This window comes from Artemia sp. Qi Xiang Cuo, chromosome 19, assembly GCF_049724085.1.
Source record: "Artemia sp. Qi Xiang Cuo chromosome 19, ASM4972408v1, whole genome shotgun sequence".
Lineage (NCBI taxonomy): Eukaryota > Metazoa > Arthropoda > Branchiopoda > Anostraca > Artemiidae > Artemia > Artemia sp. Qi Xiang Cuo.
Genome location: NC_142812.1, coordinates 33474455 through 33500249, shown reverse-complemented (window position 1 = coordinate 33500249; position 25795 = coordinate 33474455). Strand labels below are relative to the sequence as shown.

At 36.1% G+C, this 25795-nt stretch overlaps 2 protein-coding genes across 3 annotated transcripts in view; one reads left to right on the top strand and one right to left on the bottom strand.

The window, feature by feature from the left end:
- The window catches only part of LOC148940759 (alpha-N-acetylgalactosaminidase), a 43117-nt gene extending 33849 nt beyond the window's left edge, over positions 1 to 9268 (top strand). For both annotated transcript variants that reach the window (XM_089104716.1, XM_089104717.1), the window contains exons 9-10: positions 316 to 388; positions 6358 to 9268. In XM_089104716.1, the coding sequence (XP_088960842.1) occupies positions 316 to 388; positions 6358 to 6416 (132 nt within the window). In that variant the 3' untranslated portion in view covers positions 6417 to 9268. The remainder of the gene's footprint in view (positions 1 to 315; positions 389 to 6357) is intronic.
- A 3442-nt stretch (positions 9269 to 12710) lies between these two features.
- LOC148940758 (thyroglobulin-like) overlaps positions 12711 to 25795 on the bottom strand; it is a 53337-nt gene continuing 40252 nt past the window's right edge. The window contains exons 4-7 of the mRNA XM_089104844.1: positions 24296 to 24484; positions 21943 to 22111; positions 19657 to 19736; positions 12711 to 13009 (exon numbers count right to left, since the gene is read on the bottom strand). Coding sequence (XP_088960970.1) covers positions 12801 to 13009; positions 19657 to 19736; positions 21943 to 22111; positions 24296 to 24484 — 647 coding nt within the window. The 3' untranslated portion in view covers positions 12711 to 12800. The remainder of the gene's footprint in view (positions 13010 to 19656; positions 19737 to 21942; positions 22112 to 24295; positions 24485 to 25795) is intronic.

The window sequence follows — 25795 nt, the reverse complement described above, 5'->3', positions numbered from 1 at the left end:
TCTTCAATACCCCTAAATAATGTGTCAGGCACTTGTTACCGGTACTTTTTTTCGTTCGTGTTTTTGCTCACCGGCTCATTTCGTCTTGAAAATGTCTTATTAGATATCTATTATTGGCTAAATATTTGATATTTCCTTTGCTGGTCCTTTTTGACAGATATAGTAGAAAATAGCAGACTCAAGTACGGTTTACTTCATTACATTTTTTACGTTCATGTTTATTTTACTGCGTGACAACGTTTCAGATATAATTAGTTATCCTTCAGTTTAATCTTTAATACCCCCTAATACTAATTCGATCGTTTCTGTTTCTAGGAGCTATTTGACAAGAAAGATTTAGGAGTTAAAGATCCAATTGACAGAATTAAAGTTGATGTTAATCCTACTGGTAAGTAAACAGTCGAAAACCTTACGTTTATGACGCTTACGTTTTGCTCCACATTCAACAGGCCTCGTTTCCTACATTTACCATCCCTTTTGAATTAGAATAGTTTCCGGCTTGATAAGTCCAAAACCTTACATTTATGTCGCTTATATTTTGCTCCACATTCAACGAGCCTCCTTTCCTACATTTACCCTCCCATTTTCAGTGAGAATATTTTCCGGCTTGATAAGTCCAAAACCTTACATTTATGACGCTTATATTTTGCTCCACATTCAACGAGCCTCCTTTCCACCTTTCCATCCCTTTTTGCATTAGAATAGTTTCCGGCTTGATAAGTCCAAAACCTTACATTTATGACGCTTATGTTTTGCTCCACATTCAACGGGTCTCGTTTCCTACATTTACCATCCCTTTTTGCATTAGAATAGTTTCCGCCTTGATAAGTCCAAAACCTTACATTTATGCCGCTTATATTTTGCTCCACATTCAACGAGCCTCCTTTCCACCTTTCCATCCCTTTTTGCATTAGAATAGTTTCCGGCTTGATAAGTCCAAAACCTTACATTTATGACGCTTAAGTTTTGCTCCACATTCAACGGGCCTTGTTTCCTACATTTCCCATCCCTTTTGAATTAGAATAGTTTCCGGCTTGATAAGTCCAAAACCTTACATTTATGACGCTTATATTTTGATCCACATTCAACGAGCCTCCTTTCCTACATTTACCAACACTTTTAAGTTAGAATATTTTCCTGCTTTATAAGTCAAAAACCTAACATTTATGACGCTTATATTTTGCTCCACATTCACCGAGCCTCCTTTCCACCGTTCCATCCCTTGTTGCATTAGAATAGTTTCCGCCTTGATAAGTCAAAAACCTTACATTTATGACGCTTATATTTTGCTCCACATTCAACGAGCCTCCTTTCCTCCTTTCCATCCCTTTTTGAATTAGAATAGTTTCCGCCTTGATAAGTCCAAAACCTTACATTTATGACGCTTATATTTTGCTCCACATTCAACGAGCCTCCTTTCCTACTTTCCATCCCTATTTGCATTAGAATAGTTTCCGCCTTGATAAGTCCAAAACCTTACATTTATGACGCTTATATTTTGATCCACATTCAACGAGCCTCCTTTCCTCCTTTCCATCCCTTTTTGCATTAGAATAGTTTCCGGCTTGATAAGTCAAAAACCTTACATTTATGACGCTTACATTTTGATCCACATTCAACGAGCCTCCATTCCTACATTTACCATCCCATTTTCCGTTAGAATAGTTTCCGGCTTGATAAGTCCAAAACCTTACATTTATGACGCTTATATTTTGCTCCACATTCAACGAGCCTCCTTTACTCCTTTCCATCCCTTTTTGAATTAGAATAGTTTCCGGCTTGATAAGTCCAAAACCTTACATTTATGACGCTTATATTTTGCTCCACATTCAACGAGCCTCCTTTCCTCCTTTCCATCTCTTTTTGCATTAGAATAGTTTCCGGCTTGATAAGTCAAAAACCTTACATTTATGACGCTTACATTTTGATCCACATTCAACGAGCCTCCTGTCCTACATTTACCATCACATTTTCCGTTAGAATAGTTTCCGGCTTGATAAGTCCAAAACCTTACATTTATGACGCTTATATTTTGCTCCACATTCAACGAGCCTCCTTTCCTCCTTTCCATCCCTTTTTGAATTAGAATAGTTTCCGGCTTGATAAGTCCAAAACCTTACATTTATGACGCTTATATTTTGCTCCACATTCAACGAGCCTCCTTTCCACCTTTCCATCTCTTTTTGCATTAGAATAGTTTCCGGCTTGATAAGTCCAAAAACTTACATTTATGACGCTTACATTTTGATCCACATTCAACGAGCCTCCATTCCTACATTTACCATCCCATTTTCCGTTAGAATAGTTTCCGGCTTGATAAGTCCAAAACCTTACATTTATGACGCTTATATTTTGCTCCACATTCAACGAGCCTCCTTTACTCCTTTCCATCCCTTTTTGCATTAGAATAGTTTCCGGCTTGATAAGTCCAAAACCTTACATTTATGACGCTTATATTTTGCTCCACATTCAACGAGCCTCCTTTCCTCCTTTCCATCCCTTTTTGCATTAGAATAGTTTCCGGCTTGATAAGTCCAAAACCTTACATTTATGACGCTTATATTTTGCTCCACATTCAACGAGCCTCCTTTCCTACATTTACCATCCCATTTTCCGTTAGAATAGTTTCCGGCTATGATAAGTCCAAAACCTTACATTTATGACGCTTATATTTTGCTCCACATTCAACGAGCCTCCTTTCCTCCTTTCCATCCCTTTTTGCATTAGAATAGTTTCCGCCTTGATAAGTCCAAAACCTTACATTTATGACGCTTATATTTTGCTCCACATTCAACGAGCCTCCTTTCCTCCTTTCCATCCCATTTTGCATTAGAATAGTTTCCGGCTTGATAAGTCCAAAACCTTACATATATGACGCTTATATTTTGCTCCACATTCAACGAGCCTCCTTTCCTACATTTACCATCCCATTTTCCGTTAGAATAGTTTCCGGCTTGATAAGTCAAAAACCTTACATTTATGACGCTTACATTTTGATCCACATTCAACGAGCCTCCTTTCCTACATTTACCATCCCATTTTCCGTTAGAATAGTTTCCGGCTTGATAAGTCCTTACATTTATGACGCTTATATTTTGCTCCACATTCAACGAGCCTCCTTTCCTCCTTTCCATCCCTTTTTGCATTAGAATAGTTTCCGGCTTGATAAGTCAAAAACCTTACATTTATGACGCTTACATTTTGATCCACATTCAACGAGCCTCCTTTCCTACATTTACAATCACATTTTCCGTTAGAATAGTTTCCGGCTTGATAAGTCCAAAACCTTACATTTATGCCGCTTATATTTTGCTCCACATTCAACGAGCCTCCTTTCCTCCTTTACATCTCTTTTTGCATTAGAATAGTTTCCGGCTTGATAAGTCAAAAACATTACATTTATGACGCTTACATTTTGATCCACATTCAACGAGCCTCCTTTCCTACATTTACCATCCCATTTTCCGTTAGAATAGTTTCCGGCTTGATAAGTCCAAAACCTTACATTTATGACGCTTATATATTGCTCCACATTCAACGAGCCTCCTTTCCACCTTTCCATCCCTTTTTGCATTAGAATAGTTTCCGGCTTGATAAGTCCAAAACCTTACATTTATGACGCTTACGTTTTGCTCCACATTCAACGGGTCTCGTTTCCTACATTTACCATCCCTTTTTGCATTAGAATAGTTTCCGGCTTGATAAGCCCAAAACCTTATATTTATGACGCTTACGTTTTGCTCCACACTCAACGAGCCTCGTTTCCTACATTTACCGGCTTGATAAGTTTTTGCAAAAAGAATAAGATTGAAAAATACAATAGCTCAAATAGAGATCAAGCAACCTGCACTGTGTAATATTTCACTTTGCTGAGAACTCCAGGTATTCTGAATTCAAAAAGTAATAAGATGAAAAGTACATATTGCATTAATAGACACTAGATTAAAATTTGATTCTAAATGAAGAATAGAAATATAAAGGATGGTTTTAGGAGCTAGGTCCAATTTAACTCTTCTCGTATTGCCCCAATTTCTCATATTATGCCACCCCATTGTCTAACCAATAAGACAGACACGAAGGCACACAATTCGGGTCAATCGTCTTGAGGCTGACAAGCCGAGAAGAGAGTTCTTGAAAAACGGCTTTATTCGACATTGCATTTTGATCTGGAATGCTCTTCCTAAAGAAGTTATCTCTAAAAGTTTCAAGGTTGTTTCTTTCAAAAGACGATTCATTAGTCATTTAAAACCTCGATAAAAGACTATTGGCAAATCAGATATTTCAGGGGGAGTTTCAGGGTCAGGGGGAGTTTTTTTGTGTACCCCCCCCCCCCCCCGAAAATTTTTTTTTGGAATAAAACCCCCTCCGAAAAAAGATCCTGGATACGGCCTTGATTTCTAATACATTTTTTTCACTCCACAACCGCTGTTTTATATTAAATTATTCATGTAAAAGGGCATGCTTGTATAAATTATAATCCATAATTCTTCCCGAATTAGAATGGAAAGGGTGAAGGACGAAGATAAATTCTAATTTATAAGTTGTACTAAGTTTTTAACGACAAAGAATAAAACCTTATCAAGACGGAAACTTGTTTCTGTTCGTTTGATTGCAGCAATAAAGATAAAGTTAAAAAAAGAAATACTTATAGTCTTATGCATTATTACATCTTATCTATAAAGATCATATAGCATCCCTTTTAGATGCTATAATTTGAAGGGAGAAGTAAAACAGAAATAAATTGGATAAAGTATTCCTAGACAGTAGACGCAAAAATCGTCATCTATGATGGATGCAATATCAAATCACTAAAACAACTGAAATATCCAGGAATTAGAATTCTTTTCGGGTCCATAATTCGGCTGTCCTCTGACAAAACCTAGTATCTACAAAAAATTCGAATTTTAGTTAAGAATGGATCCCGCCTAATTAGACCTCGAGGAATCCAATGGTGCAAACGAAATTATTCTCTGATGCTCAGTTTTGTTGATATTATCTAGTATCTACACAGAAGCTCGCCATTGTTTTCGTGTCATACCTAGTATATACATACTAGAAATTTACATTTACACCAAAATCTAGTAGCTGACAAATTACACTTTATCAGTGAAAACAATCAGCAGCACCATACAATGACCATCATCACTTCATTCTTTAAATGAAGACGGTAAAAATGCGTAGAGCAAAACAACGTTTTGCGTTTTTCTTGGAACTTACTCAAATTTAGATACTAGGTTTTGTCGGAGGACAGCTGATTTATAGTTCTAGTCTTCAATTTTGCGAAGCGAAGGCCAGAAGCATTTCAGTTCATATTTTTTAGGATAGACTATCCACATCTCTTTCTTTGTTTTAATTCCTTGCTTCTATAACAGAAAGGCTTATGAGATACAAAAAAAGGGGGGGAGGTCTATTTATTGGATATTGGAGTCGGGGAGGTCTATAAGGGGGGGAGGTCTATTTATATTGGAGTAGTTATTGGAGTTTCTCGTGACAATAGAATCCCACAAAGATAATGAGTACAGAAGATTTCAGAGCCTGGATACGTAGTATATAGCTATGTTTTATTTTATTCATAACAGGTTGTTTCTTTCAGAGTTCAGTGATCAGAAATTTATCACAGAAAGCTGAAAGACAAGGGTCATCCCAAAAGCAGTATTAATTAATATTCAGCTTTGGATGCCCGAAATGCGCCATAAACAAAATCCCTAGCCAGGCTGCACAACACTCTTAGTAATGAATTGGAAATCTTGAAATTATAACGGTTTCTTTTAATCTGGAATTATACCGGGCCTAACGCCTAGCCCATTGAGTGAGGTTATACAACGGGTGAAGGAAGCCAGTATTTCCCCGGAGTACTTTTACAATTGGTCACTTGGTTCGTGTCTTCCAGCGGGGTATCAACCTGAAACTTTTAGAATTTCTATTTTATAAGACGATTTGTAGTTTTGTGTTTGAGGAAAAATGGCGAAATATGTTTTCTCTAGTCCTCAAAAAAGAGTATGCGCTATGTCTTTTTTCTTTTTTATGCTTGGTCGTCTGACAGACTTTTGGCTAGTACATAGATATTTTCTTAAGGAGAAGGCTCACGTTTTAGTATGGCTTCATATGCGAAGCTATTGGAAACTAACAGAAAATTTATACCTAGAAAATTGAAATTATTTTAGCAGTTTTAATTTTGTGGGAGTAAGGGGGGGGGGGGTTCCACCTTGAAGATGTTGACATAAATAACAATCTTTCAGTAAATTTGATATTATCTTCTCAACCACTTACAATGTTAATACACTATTTTTATGGTGTTCTTTTTTCGGTTCACTTGTCCATACATTTCTATTAATGTTATCTCTCTTTTTTTTCCAGGAGTTGTCTTGTTGAAATTTATTGCGCTTAAACATTCTGTGAAGAAATTTGGAAATTGATCGAAGCTTTTCTCTGTTCCGCACTTCATTGCCATTTTTATTGACACTTTTTTTTTTATACAACAGTTGTCTTTTAATTCTGAAGTCCTATAATATTTTAAATTTTTGCTTTATTTTAATCTACGTGTGTTTTCATTGTCTGTGTTTTACAATCCTCCCTGGAAACAACCTTAGTAAGGAGAATTTTTGTGATTTACCAAATTTGTTATGTTTCCTTTCCTAGGGCTTTTTTTCTGGCTTAGTGGCCCATGTACAACAAAATATATTCTACATAAGCAACGTAACGACAAGTAGGGGTACATTTAAGGTTTTGATCTTCTTAAAGAAAAATGCTCATTAAATTCTGAAACCGTCGTTTGTACTAATTAAAACCTCTTCATTAAATCTGTCGTATGTTTTTCCAAATTGAGTTAAAAAGGGTGCACAAAATATTGCTGTTCCATCCGATTAATTAACCGTATTTTGAAAAACAGATACCAGCATAAATAGGGTAGCGTTCTACTTTCTAGCTACCCTTGATATTGGGCAGAACTATTTCTTTCTATGCTTGTGTCTACGGACGCAAACTTTCTCTGAAAATTTCTTCAGAGGGAGAAGATTTTGTCCGTACTGAGGCTAAGTGAGGAAGATAGTTGATTTTGATTTTATGGTTAATTATGGTTGTTTTATCATTAATTTAAATTTTATGGTCAATTGAACCATCATAGAGACTACTGTTTCAATGAATTTCTGAACGATAATGCATATATGAGTGACTTTACAAAACTGGAAATTCTAGAAATGTCTCTAGAACGAAAGAAAAAGATAATTTCGCAGTAGTAGCACTTACAATCGTTGTAAGTAGAAATCTGGATGGCAACAGTCTTAGCTGAATCCAGTATTAATTCGGAAAGTTGAAATCTTCTGTATCGCTTATTAATCTATTTTCCTGTTAAAACTGTTGCATTTGCGTTTATTCTGTTGGAGTTAAATGATATCTTTAAAGTAAGTGTTTTAAATTGGGGGTATCTATCTATACTTATTGGGGGTCAATGAATTCTTAGGCTATGGCATTGGATCTATAGGTGTCGGGTTAAAATCTATTTGATTTATTATTCCCCTTAGATCGCGCGTGACTGCTTATTCTGTAATATGTACACTTATTAAACTCACACTTAGATAGTGCACGATAGCTAATTCTGGAATCTTCGGATTATGGCTGTGTTTTGCTACACCGCACTTTAAGCATTCACACATAATTCTTTGGGCCATGATTTTGCTTCGTCGGATATCATCCCCATGAGTCCCCATAGGTATCTAATATTGGGGATGTTTTGTAGAAATATGTCTCTTTTTAACCGATAAAAAGTAAAAAAAAAAAAAAAATAATACGGTATCCATACTATCTGGCTCCCCATATGTAAATAAAATTTGTGACCAGAGAGCCACTGACCTTTTGGTGTGGGAGCGGGGAAGTGATTTCATAGACCTATTGGCTACGCGCTACTTACCAGAGTATCTTACCTACTGTACTACCTACCAAATTTTCAATAAAACTACGGTAAAAGCGTGGCAGCTGTGGCACAATTTAGCGACAAAATTAAATTATGAACTTGAATTCGAAACTCTGGTACCGGAAAATTCGACCTAGAAAAAATTAGTCGTGCAAGAATTTTTTCAGTTCGAACAATTCATTCAACTCATCAACTATACACACTCATCATTATGGCCTTGTTTCAGTTACCGAAAGACTGAATTAAATAGAGCCTGTAATCATGTTGTTTGAAAAGGAACGCTACGCGAGCAAAATTGAACTGTTAACTGGGGCGTGCAAATGAGCCTTGGAATGGATGTACACAAGTACATCTGCTCACTAAAAATTTTTAGGCTATCAATATGATAGTAGGATTGTTTTGTTGGATTATTATTGCTTATTAATTGGTTTCATGTGAATCTATTTCGACTGCGACTTAGGCCTTCCCACTCCGGCTGGCACATAAGTTGTCAGAGACATCTCTCCACAAAAACATCGGCAGGGGAGTATCCTCATGAGATTAATTACAGATGTCACTTTCTATCCTCGTTGCCTTCTGATTCTGGGAGCTGTGTTTTTCGCTGTCCTCTTTCGTTTATAACAATATATAGAAATTTTCCTTTTATCAATTTTTACTCTAAAGGATTCTAAATTCGTATAACCTCTAAAACCTATTTCAATGTCATTGATCAAATAACTTGATTTTTAACTGAAGTATATTCTTGAAGATAGTAGGCTTAAAAGTCTTGTATTGATTTCCGTTTAAAAGTCTTGTATTTTTTGTATCTTAATTTATAATGTATAATGCATTCAATGTTTATGATTTCTAAAGCCAGGGACTTCTGTGGAAACCTAGGAATCAGTTAATCTGATCTGTGTTTAAATAATTCATCTTAACATTACACGAATCAAAGAATAAGGAGAGTACCAAAGCTATGAAATTGATTTTTTTTTACATTAAAAAAGTGCCCCCTTGTTATTAAACAACATCTTCAATCGTAAAGGCTTTAAAATAATTTTTAACCTGAAACAGCAGTTGTAAATTTAGTGGAAAAAATGTGTTTTTACTTTATAAGTACGGCTTCTTTTGTTATAGAGACAGTCGTTATCATTATTTTAAAACTTTCACGATTGTCAGTCTTTGAAAAATATGTGTAAATAATTTCCACGTGCTCGTTTTTAGATGAAACATTTCAAAACATATTACTGTTTTCTTCGTTATTGATTTGCCATTCTATATAAGAGTTCCGCAAGCTCATATATTGAATAGGCCTAATTTTTATACAGTTTTATTTAAGTAGTTGCGGACGAATTGTTGAATAAAAGAAGAAAAAATTGGTTTTTGTATTTCTCTTTAGTGAATAGCTTTAGTAAAATATTCCTCGATCCACACCGTAATCATTCTGTTGAAAAAGCTAAGACCATTGATTATCCAGCTTTTTTGTTTACTTTGATGTCTCACTTGTAGCACAAAAGCGGAAAATCGAAATGGCAAGACATTGATTTGAAAAGCGTGTATCAACACCAGTTTCTTCCCAACTAATGCCCACTGATGCTACTTTTTAGTTTTCATCCTACAGATAGGAGAACTGTTGTTCCAACCTTCTATCTCTTCTAATTTCAAAAAGTTATGCATTAAATTTTAGCCCTGGTCAATCAATCTCAAATGTTATCCTTGAAGGTTGAGTGCTTTTCTATTCGAGAAATTTCGGATATTACACAATTGTCGTTATAGTCATGGGTAGTTTTGGTTTTATAGACAAATTTGATTATGATATGGACCAGGCATTTGTCTGAAATCTAATGCATGGTCAATTCGGAGTTTCGTGCTAAATTTGAGTTTGTTGAGCACGGTTGGACATACCTATGCTACCCTTCTGACAGGGACTAGACCGAAACCCGCCTCCCCATGGTTTCCGAGATGGTAGACCGAGACCCGCCAGCATCCACGGTTTCACCAAAAATCTCCCGGCAGGGACAAGGACCGCGGACCTTCCTTGAAAGTAATAATGTATCTCTGTAAAACGAAAGTAGCTTAAGGACTTTAAACACAGCCTATTTGTATTTTTTTTTCAATATTTAAAAGGGAATCCTACAATATCAATCTGAACCTCAAGCTATTGCCTGGCAAGAATATTTGAAATAAAAGAAATCATAATGACAATAAGATTTTTTATTTATTTAGAATAAACAAACAAATAAGTTAGCCGTCAGAAGCTGAAGTTCTATATGCTTTCAGCAGAAAAAAAAAAGGATATTTACATTCATTATTAACTAAAACGAAATATATAAAAACAATAAAAATAAAATAAATGAAGACAATAAAAATGATATAAAAGAAAATAGCGCTGTTCAATTTGGTATAAGACATAAAATAAAACACAAGGACTTTATTAAAATCATACAGTAAACTCATGAATTTCAAATAATTTGAAACCTAAAACTGAAATAGAGGTGATAGGCATGAAACATCCTCCTGGCAGTTAATGTGACATTTTTAATAGATTTCTGTGGCTGGATTGGGACTATTAAGAGTGGCTTAAAGATTATTTCCAAAAGCCCTTGTTTTCATCTTTCGAAATACAGAAATAACTATTGTCAGGGTCTTCCAGATGCCCCCTTCTAGTCCCCCCCCCTAGAAAAAAGATAGAAAACAACCCATTGGTACGACCTTGCTGCTAGCTTAAAAATTCTAAACATTCGAGGATACACACGAATATATTTGATTATAAATAGCAACAATGTTAATAAATCCAACTGTATCAGTTTACAGTTAGTCCTACTCAAAAGGCAATACTCCAAAATTCAGGAAATAACTTTAAAGAATCCTAACTACTTACTTATATCGTCCCTAAAAAGTGCTTCACTTAATTTTTTCTTACAGCACATCCCCTCCCCCCTCCCCCTGATGTACAAATATGCAGCCCGCATTATATTTGTTCTATGCATTTTGCCATACTTTACTCTTTTGTTCAAACTAAATAAAAACATATTTTCAACTGAAAGCAAGAAGCTACATTAAAACTTAAAACAAAAAGAAATTATTACGCATATGAGGGGGGTAGCCGCCTCTTCAATACCTCACTCTTCACGCTAAAGTTTCTTTTTTATCACTTTTAAAAGAGCTTTTTATTTTTCTAAATAAATGACCTTTGTGTTTCAGGAGTCGTTCTTAAAGGATTGCGGCAAAAAGTCAAACTTCAGAGTAAAGAGTGAGTTATTGAGGAGAGGATCACCCCCTTTAATTTTTAATGTTGCTCCGTACTTTCAGTTGAAAAAAAACTTGTTTTGTTTTTCTAATTAGTTTTTGGTCGTTTTTAAATAATGCCCAGAAATCCGGCTCCCTCTCCACAGAAAGATCCTCTAGACAATATAATCCCGGTGAAAATTTACCCCGGACAATTACCATTAACATCTCCACATGTAAAATTGAGCCGGCAAAGCGAAAGTAAGACAAATAAAATAATTTCGTATAGGAATTCTGGCAATTTTCCAGTACAAACTCTCTCCTGAAAAATTCATCCCGAAGAATTCCCTTCCCTATAGAAAAATCCCCTAGGAGAAGGTTCACCCTCCGCCCACCTTAAAAATGCATACGTACTTCCCAATAACAAATACTATTCGTAGATGATGGGCAAATTTTGTAACTTAAAGATATTTCTCTGGGGTTTGTGGGGGTCATGGTACCTCCAAAGGCATAATTATTGGACCTTCCAGCTATGCTAGGCAATATGGCTATCTGAAAATTTGTTTGAACGACTTTGAGAAAAAAGGGCGTGGGAGGGAGCGTAGCTGCCCTACAGTCGTTTTAGCCACTTAAAAGGGCAACTAAAATTTTCGTTTGAATGAGCCCCCTCCCGATATTTTAAGACCATTGGTTCGATACGATCACCCTGGAAAAAAACACCAAACAAAGACGCATCAATGATCTTTTTTTTGGCAGAAAATGTACAATTCCACATTTTGAAAATGGGATCTTGAAACCTCTACAGTAGGGTTCTCTGATACACTGAATTGGATTGTGTGATTTTCATTAAGATCCCACCGTTTTTAAAATTAGGCAAATTTTCTCAGGCTCGGAGCCTTTGATGGCTCCGAGCCATCAAGGGAATTTTATATAACTTAATTGAATTATCTATTTTGAATCAGCATAATAAGCCAATTCTTTTGATATATATATATATATATATATATATATATATATATATATATATATATATATATATATATATATATATATATATTATCAGAATTTTAGTATCATAATTCTATTTTTTAGTGTTTCGGTTACTAATGAGCCGCGTCGCTCCTTACTTACAGTTCGTTACGACGAATTCTTTGATAGATTTAAGAGCAAAGAAGCAACGTCGACGAAATCAAGAAACGGAAAAATCCATAGAAAATATTTAATTTGGGCAACATATCTGCAAACTTGGGGGTTAAAGTAAATTCAAGTGCTCATTAGGAATGATTTAAGTAAGTATGTTAGAAATTCTTGAAAGCTGTTTTCAGAATTTTTTAGTGTTTTCTTTTGAGTAAGCCTAACTATAGAGTAGTACCAATCAAACTTTTCATGGTACTGTACCATTAGGGTAGAATATACTTAGAATTCTACTGAAGCTCTTTCAATGCTCATAAACATATTTTTGAGTAAATCAAAAGATCTAGAATGGTCCTTAACTATGTTTTATTAACTATCTGTTTACTCAGCAAACCCGATAGCGAGTCATCGGGTCAAATGAAAAAAAAATCTTTCGATACTTATGTACAGTACCATAAAATGCAAATAGGACGTTTGTGTTTTAATTGTCTTTTAATAACAATTAACCAAGAAATAATAATCTGCTCAGCTTTTTTGACCATACCCAAAGTTAAGAACAAGAGCCACTTTGCCATACACTATATCGCACGGGATGAACTGGGCAGTTTGGTGGGCTGCATCCAACCAATGAGTCACTATCGAATGTATTACCATTTTCATCAGAGCAAAACCCCGGCTGGTCTTTGTTATAATTGCCAAGACCACCGTTGTCACAAATCAAACCGCCACCATCGAGGATAACTGTATCTCGGGCACACACTAGAAAAAAATTTTTCAGGTTAGATAGTACTAGTTCCTAGTCATAGCATCACTCGTAATAATTCATGTTAGGAAGAGTCAGCCGAATACACATTGCTTTCGTATGACAAAGTTGACCTTAAACTTCAAAGGAAGAAGAGAAAATTTGTAATAATGATCTTTTCTCATTGAGAGGAATTTGATATTATTTGCATAGTGGTTCGAGCTTCACTCTCTTTTCGGTCCCCTTAATCGATTTTTTTAGGGGGGCTTAGACAAGGGCACTTCGTATATAGGGAGTTGTCATAGAAATTTCAAAAAGGGCTCATTCTATTGGAAAGTGCAAGTTCTATTGTCATTTCTAATAGTCAAGAGCGATTGGAGAGCAACCAGCCCCCCCCCACTCCACGCCGATCGTTTCCTCAAATTCCTCCAATCAAAATTTTGAGATAACCATTTTGTTCGGCGTAGTTGAAAGGTCCAGTAATTATGTCTTTGAAGATTACAACCCCCCCCCCCTCAGAGCCCTCAGGACCGGGGTTGTAAGTTATGCTCCGGGGAAATCTAAGTTTTTATGGAAAGGGTGGTCGCATAAATTTCGTAGGAGGCTCATTCGATTGGATATTGAAAGTTCTAATGCCCTTCTTAATAGTCGAAAGTGATTGAAGGGCAATAAGCCCCCCCCCCCTCTTTCCTTCACCCATCATTTCTCCAAACACATCCAATCAAAATTTTGAGATAGATATTTTGTTAAACATACTTAAAAGGTCCAGTTATTATGTCTTGGGATGACAACCCCCCCCCCTCCCCCACGGTCCTCAGGGCAAGGGCTATAAGTTATACTAGTTGCTTATTGTTGACATTTGAGGTTTTTTATGGGAAGTATGGTCGTATAAACTTTGGATTTGGCTCATTAAATTGGACATTGGAAGTCCTAGTGTCCTTTCTAAGAGTCAAAAGTGGTAGGAGGGCAACTAGCCCCCCTCCCACGCCTTCTTTTCCTCAAATACATCTGATAGAAATTTTGAGATAGCCGTTTTGTTCAAAATACTCTAAAGATCCTATAAATAGAGCTTTGGTGTTGAAATAGCCCCTCAGAACCTGGAAGTAAGGGTTGTAATATATGCCCAGAAGGCATATAAGGTTTTAGTGGAACGGGTGGTCGTATAAACTTTGGATAGGGCTCATTTGATTAGAAATTGGAAGTTATAGCAATCTTTTTAAGAGTCAGAAGTTAATCGAGGGCCATGCCAGCCCCCCTCCCACGACCATCGTTTTCCAAAACAAACATCCGATCAAAATTTTGAGACGTATATTTTCTTCAGCATAGTTGAAAGATCCTGTAATTATGCCTTTGGGGACGTTGGGGACGTCAACCCCCTCATAGCCTCCAGAACAAGGGCTGTAAGTTAGGCAATTTCTTCACTGTCTACATACAATATATGTTATGAAAGGTATGCATGTTTGAGACCTTCACTTTCCAAAAAGAAAACGGGAATTCAGGTGAGCCTTTCAGAGAAGGTTGAGGGGAGTATTGAATTATATCAAAACACGTTAAGTGTATATGCGCTGTCAATAGGGTTAAACTCAGGAATGACTGAGTATATTAATTTGGAACATTCAGAAAAAGGCTTAAAGAGGAAGATCAATTGACCAAATGGCAATATGTGCATGCTACTACTGATACTACTGCAGCTGCTACATTTACTACTGCTGCTGCTACTTCAACTAATACCTCTATTGCAGCTACTTGCAAAGCTAAGAGCATTAAGATTAAAATCACAAAAGTATATAAATCAATTATCTAAAGGATATATCAGTTACGTCATAGGCAACGGCTAATTGTATTAAGTGGAAACTTCAAGGACTAGATGAAAAATCACCAAAAAGCAATACGTATACTATTAATGCTACCAATACAGTTACTATAACTAATGCCGCTACAGGTATTAAGGTGATACTTTTAGGGAACGTTTAGGGGGCGGGCGGAGGGTAAACGGGAAAAATATATGCATGTGTTTTTCAACAGGGTATATAAGCAATATATCATAGGTAGCGCTGCTCTACAATAGCTAGAAATATCATTGAAACTTTTAAAAGAGCTAATTTGTGTCAAGATTTAAAGTTCTAGCGCCCTTTTGAAGAGTAAAAAGAGATTGAAAGGGAAGCAGCCCTCCTACCAAGCCCGTTCATTTTCCAGACACATCCAATCAAAATTTTGAGACAGCCATTTTGTTCAGCATAGTAGAACAGTCCAGCAGTTGTCTCTAGGGATATTGAGTATTTCAAACCCCCGCAATTATGCAATTGGCCCATTATACTTTAAAACCAAATGGTTCTTTAAAAGTGAACCAAAGGCACTGTGTGCAAGGTTGCCAATAAGAAACCTCAGCAACATATCGAGAACGACTGGGGGTATTAATTGGAAGCTTTTTTGGCTACTACTATTATTGCTTCTGCTTTTACAGTTTAAATAAATCAAAAGAGTGTAAGTGTATCCAGGTTGTCAAAAAGCATATATACATTTTTTTGGGTGATATTAAGTTTTATTTTTCAGGTCAACTTGAGGAGGCAAAAGCTTCAATGAAACAATACTATTTGTGTTAGGATTAAAAATTGTTGAAAAAGTTTCTCGAACATACAAATAGCAAGCCAAACTATGGATTCGTATAGAAACAAAAGCCAAACAGATATAAAATATAATTTTTTTCCATGAAAAAGATTATGTCAATAAAAAACGAACAGAAATTGATTTTAAAATCTTTTTCCACAAAACAAGTTTTTCAAAGAAAAGTAAAGAGCTCCTAAGCCAAAAATGAGAAAAAATAAAGTCAAATAACGTCCCAAGTGTAAAATTACCACAAATCCCCATCAATAGATAAATGAAACTCAAAACAATCAAAAACTAACATGAGTGGGGCTGACAATCCCCATGCCCATACAAGACCAGAACATAAGTTGCAATTTACTGAAAACAAAATACATTTAAAATGTATAATTTTTTTGCTTTAATAAATACAAAAAATGTTAAAACTTTAAGGAATAAACATCAGTAGACGTTTATTAAACTGACAATCCACGGTCATTTTTTTTCAGTAAAGTGCAAATTATGTTCTGGTCTTGAGAAGGCATGGGGGTTATCAGCCGTATTCATGCTAATTTTTGCTCGTTTTGAGTTTGACTCGGTTATTTATTGTAATTTCTGTTTGTTTCGAGTTTCATTTATTTATTGATGGTGATTTGCGGTACTTTTATGCTTGGGAGGTTATTTGACTTTATTTCTGTTCATTTTTGGCTTAGTGGGGCTCTTTACTTTTCTTTGAAAAACTTTTTATGTGGAAAAGTTTTTTTTAAATTAATAACCAAGAAAAGACGTCTGAAGTGTCTTGGTCATGTAGTGCGATACCCAGAGGAGACCCTAGCACTGCAGCGCCTGCCTCCTCCTGGAAGAAAAACTCGGAGGCCAGATCAAATCATGGCAGAAAGTCGCGAAGAAGGACGTCGAACTGTTAGGCAGTTTTCGGAAATGTGGTACATGTGGAACAAGTCATGGTTTTAGCTCATTCGTCCGCAGATAGGGGACAAATCACTTTCGCAGAACCTGGTACATCAGCTTCCTGGTGCCGAGATGGGCTGAATAGCCTTATCTTTAGTAAGTAAGTAATGTTAAGATGGGTGTTGAAAATTCGTGGGATGATAATCAGTCCTCCTCCGATTCCCTTTTCAGCTGCCTTCCCTCCAAAAATGTCTAATAAAATGTTGGAATAGCCATCTTGTTGAAATTAGTCAAAAATTCAAAAAAGTATGCCTCCGTGGATGATATAATCCCCATGGCCCTTGGGGCAAGTGTTAGAAGATATATAAGCCCATTCTTTATATATAAGGTTTTTTATTGGATGCACGTTTAATTTTAAGTCTCCAAAAAGGTTAAGAGTATTAAGTTGAAACTTTTAGAAAATGTTAAGGAGGATGTCAAGCAAAGTTAAAACTCTTTATATGCAGGGAGGTTGTCAAAAGGGCGCAACAGCACTATCTAAGGATCAGTTAAAGGTATTAACTTGAAACATTAAAGGTATCTTTAAAGGGATGTTGAAAAAGGAACGGAGGATAACCAACACCCCCCTCCTCTTGCTCTTTCAACGTTAGGCTTTAACACTGATTAAAATCTTAAAAAGGCATTTTATTCAAAATATTCAGAATGTCTAGTAATTATACCTCCAAGGATGCCGTGTCCCTATCACGGAATGTTGAGGGTGATGTTGAAGAAAATAAAAATTACTAAGGTCATGCTGATTGTCAAAAGGGCACATCAGTGCTGTCTTACGGCCGGCTGATGGCATTAAGTTGAAACTTTCAGGATATGCTGAACAATGCTTGGTGCACAATGGGCCCCCTTGTCCTTTTTTGACCCTCTTAATACTGGTCAAAATTATGAAATGGCCACTGTGTTCAAGTTAGTCAAAAAGTCTAATAACTGTGCCTCTGGGAATGTCAATCCTCTCACAGCCCCTGGAGAAAAGGTTGTAAATTATGCAATTTGCCCATTATTTACATGCAGGATTTATGATTTGGAAAGAGGGGAAATGTTTGATCCTGAGTGTGTCAGGAAACGATAAGGGTATAAAGGTAAAATTTAAGGGAATGCTGAGAAGAATGTTACATTAAATTAAAAGCCACTTTGTGCAACAAGGTTATCAAAAGGGTGTATCTGAAATATCTTAGGAGGGGCTAAGGGCATTAATTTTATACTTTCAAGACCACTCTTGTTACTACTACTGTGGCTCCAACTGCGATTACTTGGGACTAATTGCATATGTGAGTGCTTGCGACGTCGACTACCTCTGCTTGAGACCGCAACTGTGTCCACTATGTATATCCAGGTTGCGAAAAGGAAATATCTGAAATATCTTAGGAGCGGCAAACGGTTTAAGACTTTACACCTTCAGGACCACTATTGCTACTACTGTTGTGGCTGAAACTGCCACTACTTTTGATTGCGACTATGAATACTTAGGACTACCTACAAGTACGACTACGTATGACAACGGGGGTGACGGGTGCAACTATTTGTATCTGCTAATACAACTACTTGCTACTTTGACTATTTGTAACTGTAACTACTTGTGACTGTGAATACTAGCGAATGCAATTACTTTTGACTGCGACTAAGGCTACTTGCGATTGCGACTGGGTCTACGACTACAACTATATGCAACTGTCACAACTTGCAACCGTGGTAACTTCTGACTATGACTACTTAGGGCTGTGAGTAGTTAAGCCTAGGAATACTTGTGATTGGGACTGTTTGCGATCCCGAAAACTTACGACTGTGACTACTAGCGACTGCAAATGTGAATGCAGCTCGACTGCTACTGCAGTTACTTGTGACTGTGGCTACTTACAATTATGACTACTTGTAACTGCGAGTGCAACAACTTGCGACTACGAGTGCACAACTGGTGATTGCAACTGCAACTGCTTGCGAATGTGACTACTATTATTAGTACTGCTACTGTGATTGCGATTGTGACTATAAATAATGCTACAGCGTCTACTATTACGAATAAAACTATTGAACTGAATCAAAAGAGTTTAACTGAATCCTGCGTGTCAAAATAGCATAGTATATCCAGGTTGCCAAAAGGTCTTATCTGCAACATCGCGCGAATGGCTAAATTTAATCATAACACAACTATGGGCATCCCACTTGTCAAAAATTCCCATGTTCAGTATCTGAAAATCGACTGGCTAATGCTACTTATTTGAAACTTTTAGGGGATGTTAAATTGAATCAAAAGATACTACGTACATTCACGTTGTTAAAATGATGATTGCAATATCTCAGGAACAGTTAAGGGTATTAAGTTGAAACTTTCAGAGAATGTTAAGGGGGATTTTTACCTCAATTGAAAGATACTGTGAAAATATAAAGCGTAAATGACTTAATAGGCTTAATATTTTTGCGGTTAGGGGATCGGGAAGGGGAAAGTAGCGAAACTCCTGTTTGTAGCATCTTCTGTTCGTTTTAAATTTGACTTGAATATTAAATTTAATTTTTACTCGTTTTAAAATGTATCTATTCACCTAAGTTTGCATCTGCTATATTTATATTTGCTACGATCATTTATTTTAATTTCTGTTCGTTTTGGGTTTTATTTATTTTTTAATAGTAATTTCCGGTTGTTTTGAGTTTGAATTAATATGGAAATTTAGTTCTCCTGGTAATGAGTTTGATATGGATCTTTACTTGAAAAAAAAAACAATTTTTTCGATTTTTTTTTAATAATTATTTAATAAAATATATCACTGCTGGCAAGGCCGTACCCAAAATTTTTTTCGGAGGGGGTTTTACTCTTTTTTTTTTGGGGGGGGGGTACGCAAAAAAACTCAAAAAACGCATACAAAAATTTGCTTATATCCATTTTTGTTACGTTTTTATGAGTCGGACAAATATTTCGGGTGGGGGGGGGGGTCAAACCCCCTAACCCCCCTCTGAGTACGGCCTTGATTGCTTGGACAGCTCTGGTTCGAGTGTACATGCACGTTTAGTTTGCTGAAATACAAAAAAGTATACTTGTGGCCCCCCCCCCCTTTGCTATCTGAGTCCTCGAGGGCTCCCAAAAGGCTCATGTCTTAACAAGATAAGGTAGTAAAAGAAGGAAACTTACAACAAGTCATATCCTTTTGCTGCTGCGTAGTGCCCTGGTATGGCGTTATCAAACTGTTGTCCTTTTTACTGCATTTACATCTGTGAAAGAAATTTTTTTTTAATATTTGAGAATTGGAATTAAAAAAAAGAAACATAAATCACGGAAAAAATAAACCTGCGAAAAATCTACAGAAGGCAAATGTAAAGGTTTTTTAAAGACATCATATTTTCTATACGACATATTTTTCTATACTTGAATAATGTTACTTCTGTGATAAGAGAAGGAAAATACTAGCCTTATTTTTTAGATTATGATGAAGTTCATAGTACAAGGTAGTGTTTGAAGTAGTCACTCTTAAAGAATTGAAACAGAAACTCAAACTTTAGCCTAAAGAGTGGTGGATTCAGGAGGGGGCCACCACTGAACCACGAAAAGTTTTATAGAGGTTTGAACATGCTTCATATCCCATACCAGCAGTACTTATGTTTGAGTAGTAGTTCTTAAAGAACTGAGACATAAAGTCTCATTAAAGGTAGGGGTTTAGAATAGAGCAGCCCCCCCCTCATATATGGAATAATTCGTTCAAGTTTTAGGTATCACTCCTTATTTGTATGTCTTAACTGATAATCAAGCAAGCCTAAAGGCTCTTCTAAGCGTAAAGAGCCAGTAAAAGAGAGAATTGGAATTCTATTAAGCCTTGAGCAGCTTGGATTCCAAATTATTATGATGTTGGTCCCACGGCACTCTTGAATAGAGGGTACTGTTATAGCAGATGAAGCAGCCAAGACTGGGACATCTTTGAGAGACCGTAACAAAACTGTCACAGGAAGGTGGTATGTAAGGAAAGAAAGGAATTATTCCAAAAGTTTAACTCCATTTTGCCGGTATGAGATGAAAATGGTTATAGAAGCCATAACAGGAATTGGAAATTTTTGGTCATATCTTTGCCGAATAAGTAGGGCTGAATCCACATTATGCCAGAAGTACGAGATGTATACTATGGAAAAAATAAGGCAGCTGATAGAAGAATTTCCAGCTAGGAGAACCAGCTTGAGATATTTCATAATGCTGTTCAAGCTGGAGGATATAGTGAAGGAAGGAGAGGCCCGCTAGTTGGAAAGATTTATGGTAAGGCTGGGTAGGCGACAGCTACCATTTTAAGAAGTTTAAAAATAATCCTTAAAAAAATCTAACTTCAGATCTGTTTTCAAATCATCCTCAGGCCTGTCTAAGATATAATGGGGGTTACTGTCCCCCTAACCCCCACTGTTTGCTTGTAAAATGCATAGATTAATTCTTTTAAGTTGATCAGAAGCTTTCTAGACTGGTAGCCTAAAAATTATGGGTAAAGTTCTACAAAATCATATTATTGAGTTAGGACTGAAGTGAGTACACCATTCGATGCCTTTTTTTATGCTGATTACGAATATAATAAGCATTTCTATAGGAAATGAATTTCAGCTCCCCCCCTATATATGCCAATTCAGGGGTATGTTAGGTTGGGTTAGGTTAGGTATATATAGGGGGGGGGGCTGAAATTCATTTCCGATAGAAATGATTATTATATTCGTAATCAGCATAAAAAAAAGGCATCGAATGGTGTATTCACTTTATTCTTAACTCAATAATATGATTTGGTAGAACTTTACCAAATTATGTAGACTAAAAATTATGTAGACTTTCTAGACTGGTAACCAGTGTCGGATCCAGGGGGAGGGGGCGTGCTCCCTCCCCCTAGAGTAGTCTGAAGTAATGTAATTTACTTAAATAACTCAATTTTGCGGTAATTAAACTTGCTCCTAACGCAAGTTTATCGGATCAACCTATTTTGCGCCCCCCCTCATAAATTTTTATCGGATCAACCAGTTTTGCGCCCCCCTAAAAAAATCCTGGATCCGCCCCTGCTGGTAACCTAGTATCCATTATGCAGTAAGAAGTGATCCAAACGATCAAGTCCGTTTGAAGAATATATTACAAAAGAATATCTATGGTGAATTTGAAACGTCATTTCAATTCGCGAATGAAAGAACATAGTTACGAAAGTGTTCCCCCTTCTGTCGTAAATTTTTGAAACCAAGGACATCTTTCCATATATCTGACGTGCATGCTTAGAGAACAGCACAAGTCATACCTGAACATTCTATTGTTTGCCTGCCATTTTTAAATCTAAATAACCGCAGATACACCATTTACCTTCCAGCGTTTGCCTGTAGACATTTTCATCTCCTGGCAATTACAGACTGAAGACGATTGAAAATATTAAAGTCTCCTTCAGTATTTTTAGCCTAAGATGATAATACTTACGTGCTGAAATCACATTGCACAGGGCCATAACCACCATCAAAATCACAAGAGAGTCGACCAAAAGAAGCTTTGATACTTTTCTTCGCTAACAGTTCTTCAAGCTTCGTTCTTGCATAATTGACACTTTCACACCGACGCAAATATTTGGTGCCAAAAGTTTCAGTGTTATCTAACAAAGGAGGAGAATTACAACGTAAAAATGAATCGCTTTATTTGACAAGCCAAAAAACGCCCAAGCACATATAAAAAAGCTCAAATAACATAAACGTACATCAACAATCTCTACTCATCACATAGGAAATACATAACATAGAAAACACATACGTACATCTTGCCTAAAAAACACACAAATTAATTGCATAAATGAAATACTTCATTTAATCAGTAAACTAAGATTCCGTTTTAATAAATACATCATTGATGTACCTCGCTATTCTATAGATAAATTGTGCAGATATACTTTACGAGACGGTACTTCAAGACGGGGGGGGGGGATGGTGAGGGCTTTGGCATTCGGTAAAATTTTTGCTAAAGGCGAAAATTTCGGCCGAAATTTTGCAAAATCGGCTGAAATTTAGCAAAATTCTTGATTTCTGCAGAAAATTCGGCATAAATCAGGTATCGATTCGGTAAAATTTACGAAAATCCTCCTTTCCACCCCAATAAAATGAGCCTTAGGACGCCCTGGGTGTGGGGGCAAAGTATAGTGGGTCTGCATACCTAATGTGATAGGTACAGTTATTCCGCATATTATGTAGTAAGATTTGTTTCCTTACTTCACACTGTCCAAATACTTTACCCCCTCCCCCTAATGTGCAAATATATAACCCAAATTATATATTTTCCATTTATTCTGTCATTTCTCTTTGTCTTGTCTCACGCTAAGCTGAAAGAAACTAACGAAAAAAACCGGTTCTGTAATAAACCAATGAATGAACAACTTGAGCGGTAACGGGTCTGTCATACAATTACCTTCAAGACATTTGGAAGTTTCAACTCAAATTTCCAAAATATACTTTCCCTTACAGTTGAAAATTCCTGACCCTGGCTCATGGAATGCACCAGACAATTCTCCTCTAAGGGCTATTTAAAATAATGGTATGATCAGACGAACAAAAAAGAGGAAAAATATCAGCACCCGTATTTTAAAAAGAGTGTAATGATGAATTAATAACGTGAAGTGTACTGTTTATATTTTTGGATCCAAAGTTTGAATATTATTTCTGAAGCAAACTTTGGGATAAGATTACGTCAAGAAAATTTTCTTCACATACGTTATTTACTAAGTAATTTAATTTTTTTTTGCCTCGCAATGTACCTCTCCGTCATCCATTTTACTTTTATCTTAGGTTTACTTTTAATTCAGTAATATATTTCGTGTAAAATTTACTTTAAAGTTTCATTGCAAAATATTTTCGAAATGTATGTATTTGAAAAAATCTAAAGTTTACCAGCCCATAGAGAATAAGAGAGCGGTTCAGTGTAGTAGGTTTACGTAATAGTTTTGTTTCTTTTTCTGCTACTTTTGAAGATCTTGCCCCTGCGGTATAGGAAAAATAACAACGACATATATTACTAGGATTACTAAGACGAAAAGAATCCGATAAGTTTCTGGCCCCGTTAAACCCAGAACTCCTTGAGAAAAACATTACCAGAATTAGCTGCCACTGCTAGGGTTACGTAACAATTTTGTTACTTTTTCTGCTACTTTTGAAGTTTCGCGAAATAACAACGACCCATATTACTGGGGTCACTTAGATGAAAAGAATCAGGTAAGTGTCCGGATCATTTAAACCAAGCGCTCCTGGAAAAAAACTTTTCCAAAAGTAGCTACCAATGTTATTTTTTAAAGTCTTTTTTAGAATAGAATATAATATATTTATTCACAACAATAGCTTTAAGCTTACGTGATTATGTCAAGATTGAATTTAAAAATGAATAAAATCTACCAAAACTGCAACAATAAAATACAAATTGGGAAGCACTATTTCAAGGTCAATGCAACATGATATAGGGAACGCGCAAACAATGAAATCAATCTTTAAAATGACTAATAAGCTAGAGTACAAAGGAACTACAGTATCATTCTATCTTTTGATATTTTTTGGCCTCTGTTTTATCGACCGGCCACATTTAAGTGTACGTAGTCAAAGTGTTGTTCCAAGTTATCCTAATTTTTTTCAAATAACTAGTGACCGTGATAAGCATTTGGTGCTATCTAGTGCATATTCCAGATAGAAAAATTACAACGAATTGGATCTTGCTGTATAGAACTTTTCAAAATGTTAAGTTTTTAGAAGGTTTAATGTTGAAGTCTATATCTACTAAAAGTTGAGGTATGTTAATGACTTACAGCAAGGTAACATTGGAGCAAAATCCAATCTAACAGAATGACTGAAGACCTTCAGTGTAAGTGGGTTGACACACCAACAAATTCCATTATCGCATTGCAGCTCTTCGTAATTGCCAAATGGATCACAATGCAATGTCACATCGTTTCGGTTTGCATTTTTTTGAAGCTCTGCTACTTTTCTAGAGCATGCTGAAAGTTTAGGAAACGAAAGATACTTAGAGAAACTTCGAATAGCGAGCACAGAGATCAGTTCTAGACAAAAAAAAACTATTGAACCAAAGGAGGGTCACAAGCACACTTGAAGAAAACCGGCACTATCTCCACGTTAGACAGATCTTAGAGAATTTTCGGAGGATGGACGTGAGTACATTTTTATTATTGCCAGTAATTGAAACTCTATGTATTCATAGGTTAAAAGAATTTGACTCTTGAGAACTGACGACAAGCGTACCCCGTTGAATACTTTGCATAGGAGGTATACAGTAAAGTGTCTATTTTAAAGACATGCATCAACTTGTCGGTTATTGAAAACACATCCGAAAAGTAAAGTTAGGTTAATCCTAATGAAAAATAACAAAACGTGTTGATAAAATAATACTTTAGAAACAAAATTATTGGAACCTAACGTAACCTAACCCGACGTAACCTAACCTAACCCCCAGCCCCAACCCTAATGTGCAAATATATAGCCCAAATAATACATGTCCAATGCATTCTGGTCTAAGTTCAATGCATTGTATCATCCATCACTTGTTTTTGTACCAATAAAATCGGTTTTCTGAGGTGTAACCTAAGCGTAACTCTTGAATGTGTTTCCAATAACCGACAAGTACCAACATGGCTTTTATGTAACCAGTATTTAATGAATTCTCATGAAGTAAAATTGTTACGAATACTCGCATACAATTGAATTATTATATAGTTATTTGACATATTCCTAGTTACAATGAGCAGTTTGGTCTTAAACACATATTTTATTATCCGAGGTATTAAATCCTTTCTGCATGAGATGTAGCTTCTCTACTGAGGGCTCAATGGCGAATCTTTTTAATGTAGATTTTTTAAATAGGTTCGTTAAATGAGGTCACCGTTACCGCTTCAGATGTATCGTGTTGGGTATGCAGATCAGATCATTTCAAAGTGACAAATAGTTTTTCTGCTCAGGAATAAGGTCAGCTGTACAAAAAATAAAGTCAACAAAACAAAATATAAACAATTAACTTGAGATTCTTACGCAGAACTCTTGAATCCAGTTTTTAGGTTGAGGATCATCAAAACTGGTTTTAAATTTTAGTAAACTGCAAATACTACTAACAACTCATCGCAGTGTAGAGCTAACTCTTCAAACCACCCCATAAAGTTCCTAATTCCTTAACATTTTTTCCTAAGACCCTCCTCCATCCTATCAAAATATTGTGTATTTTTGCTGAGCCCTAACTGGATTGACAAAAAACAGCCAAAGGCTTGGCTATTTTTTTTTTTTATATGGCTACTTTGATT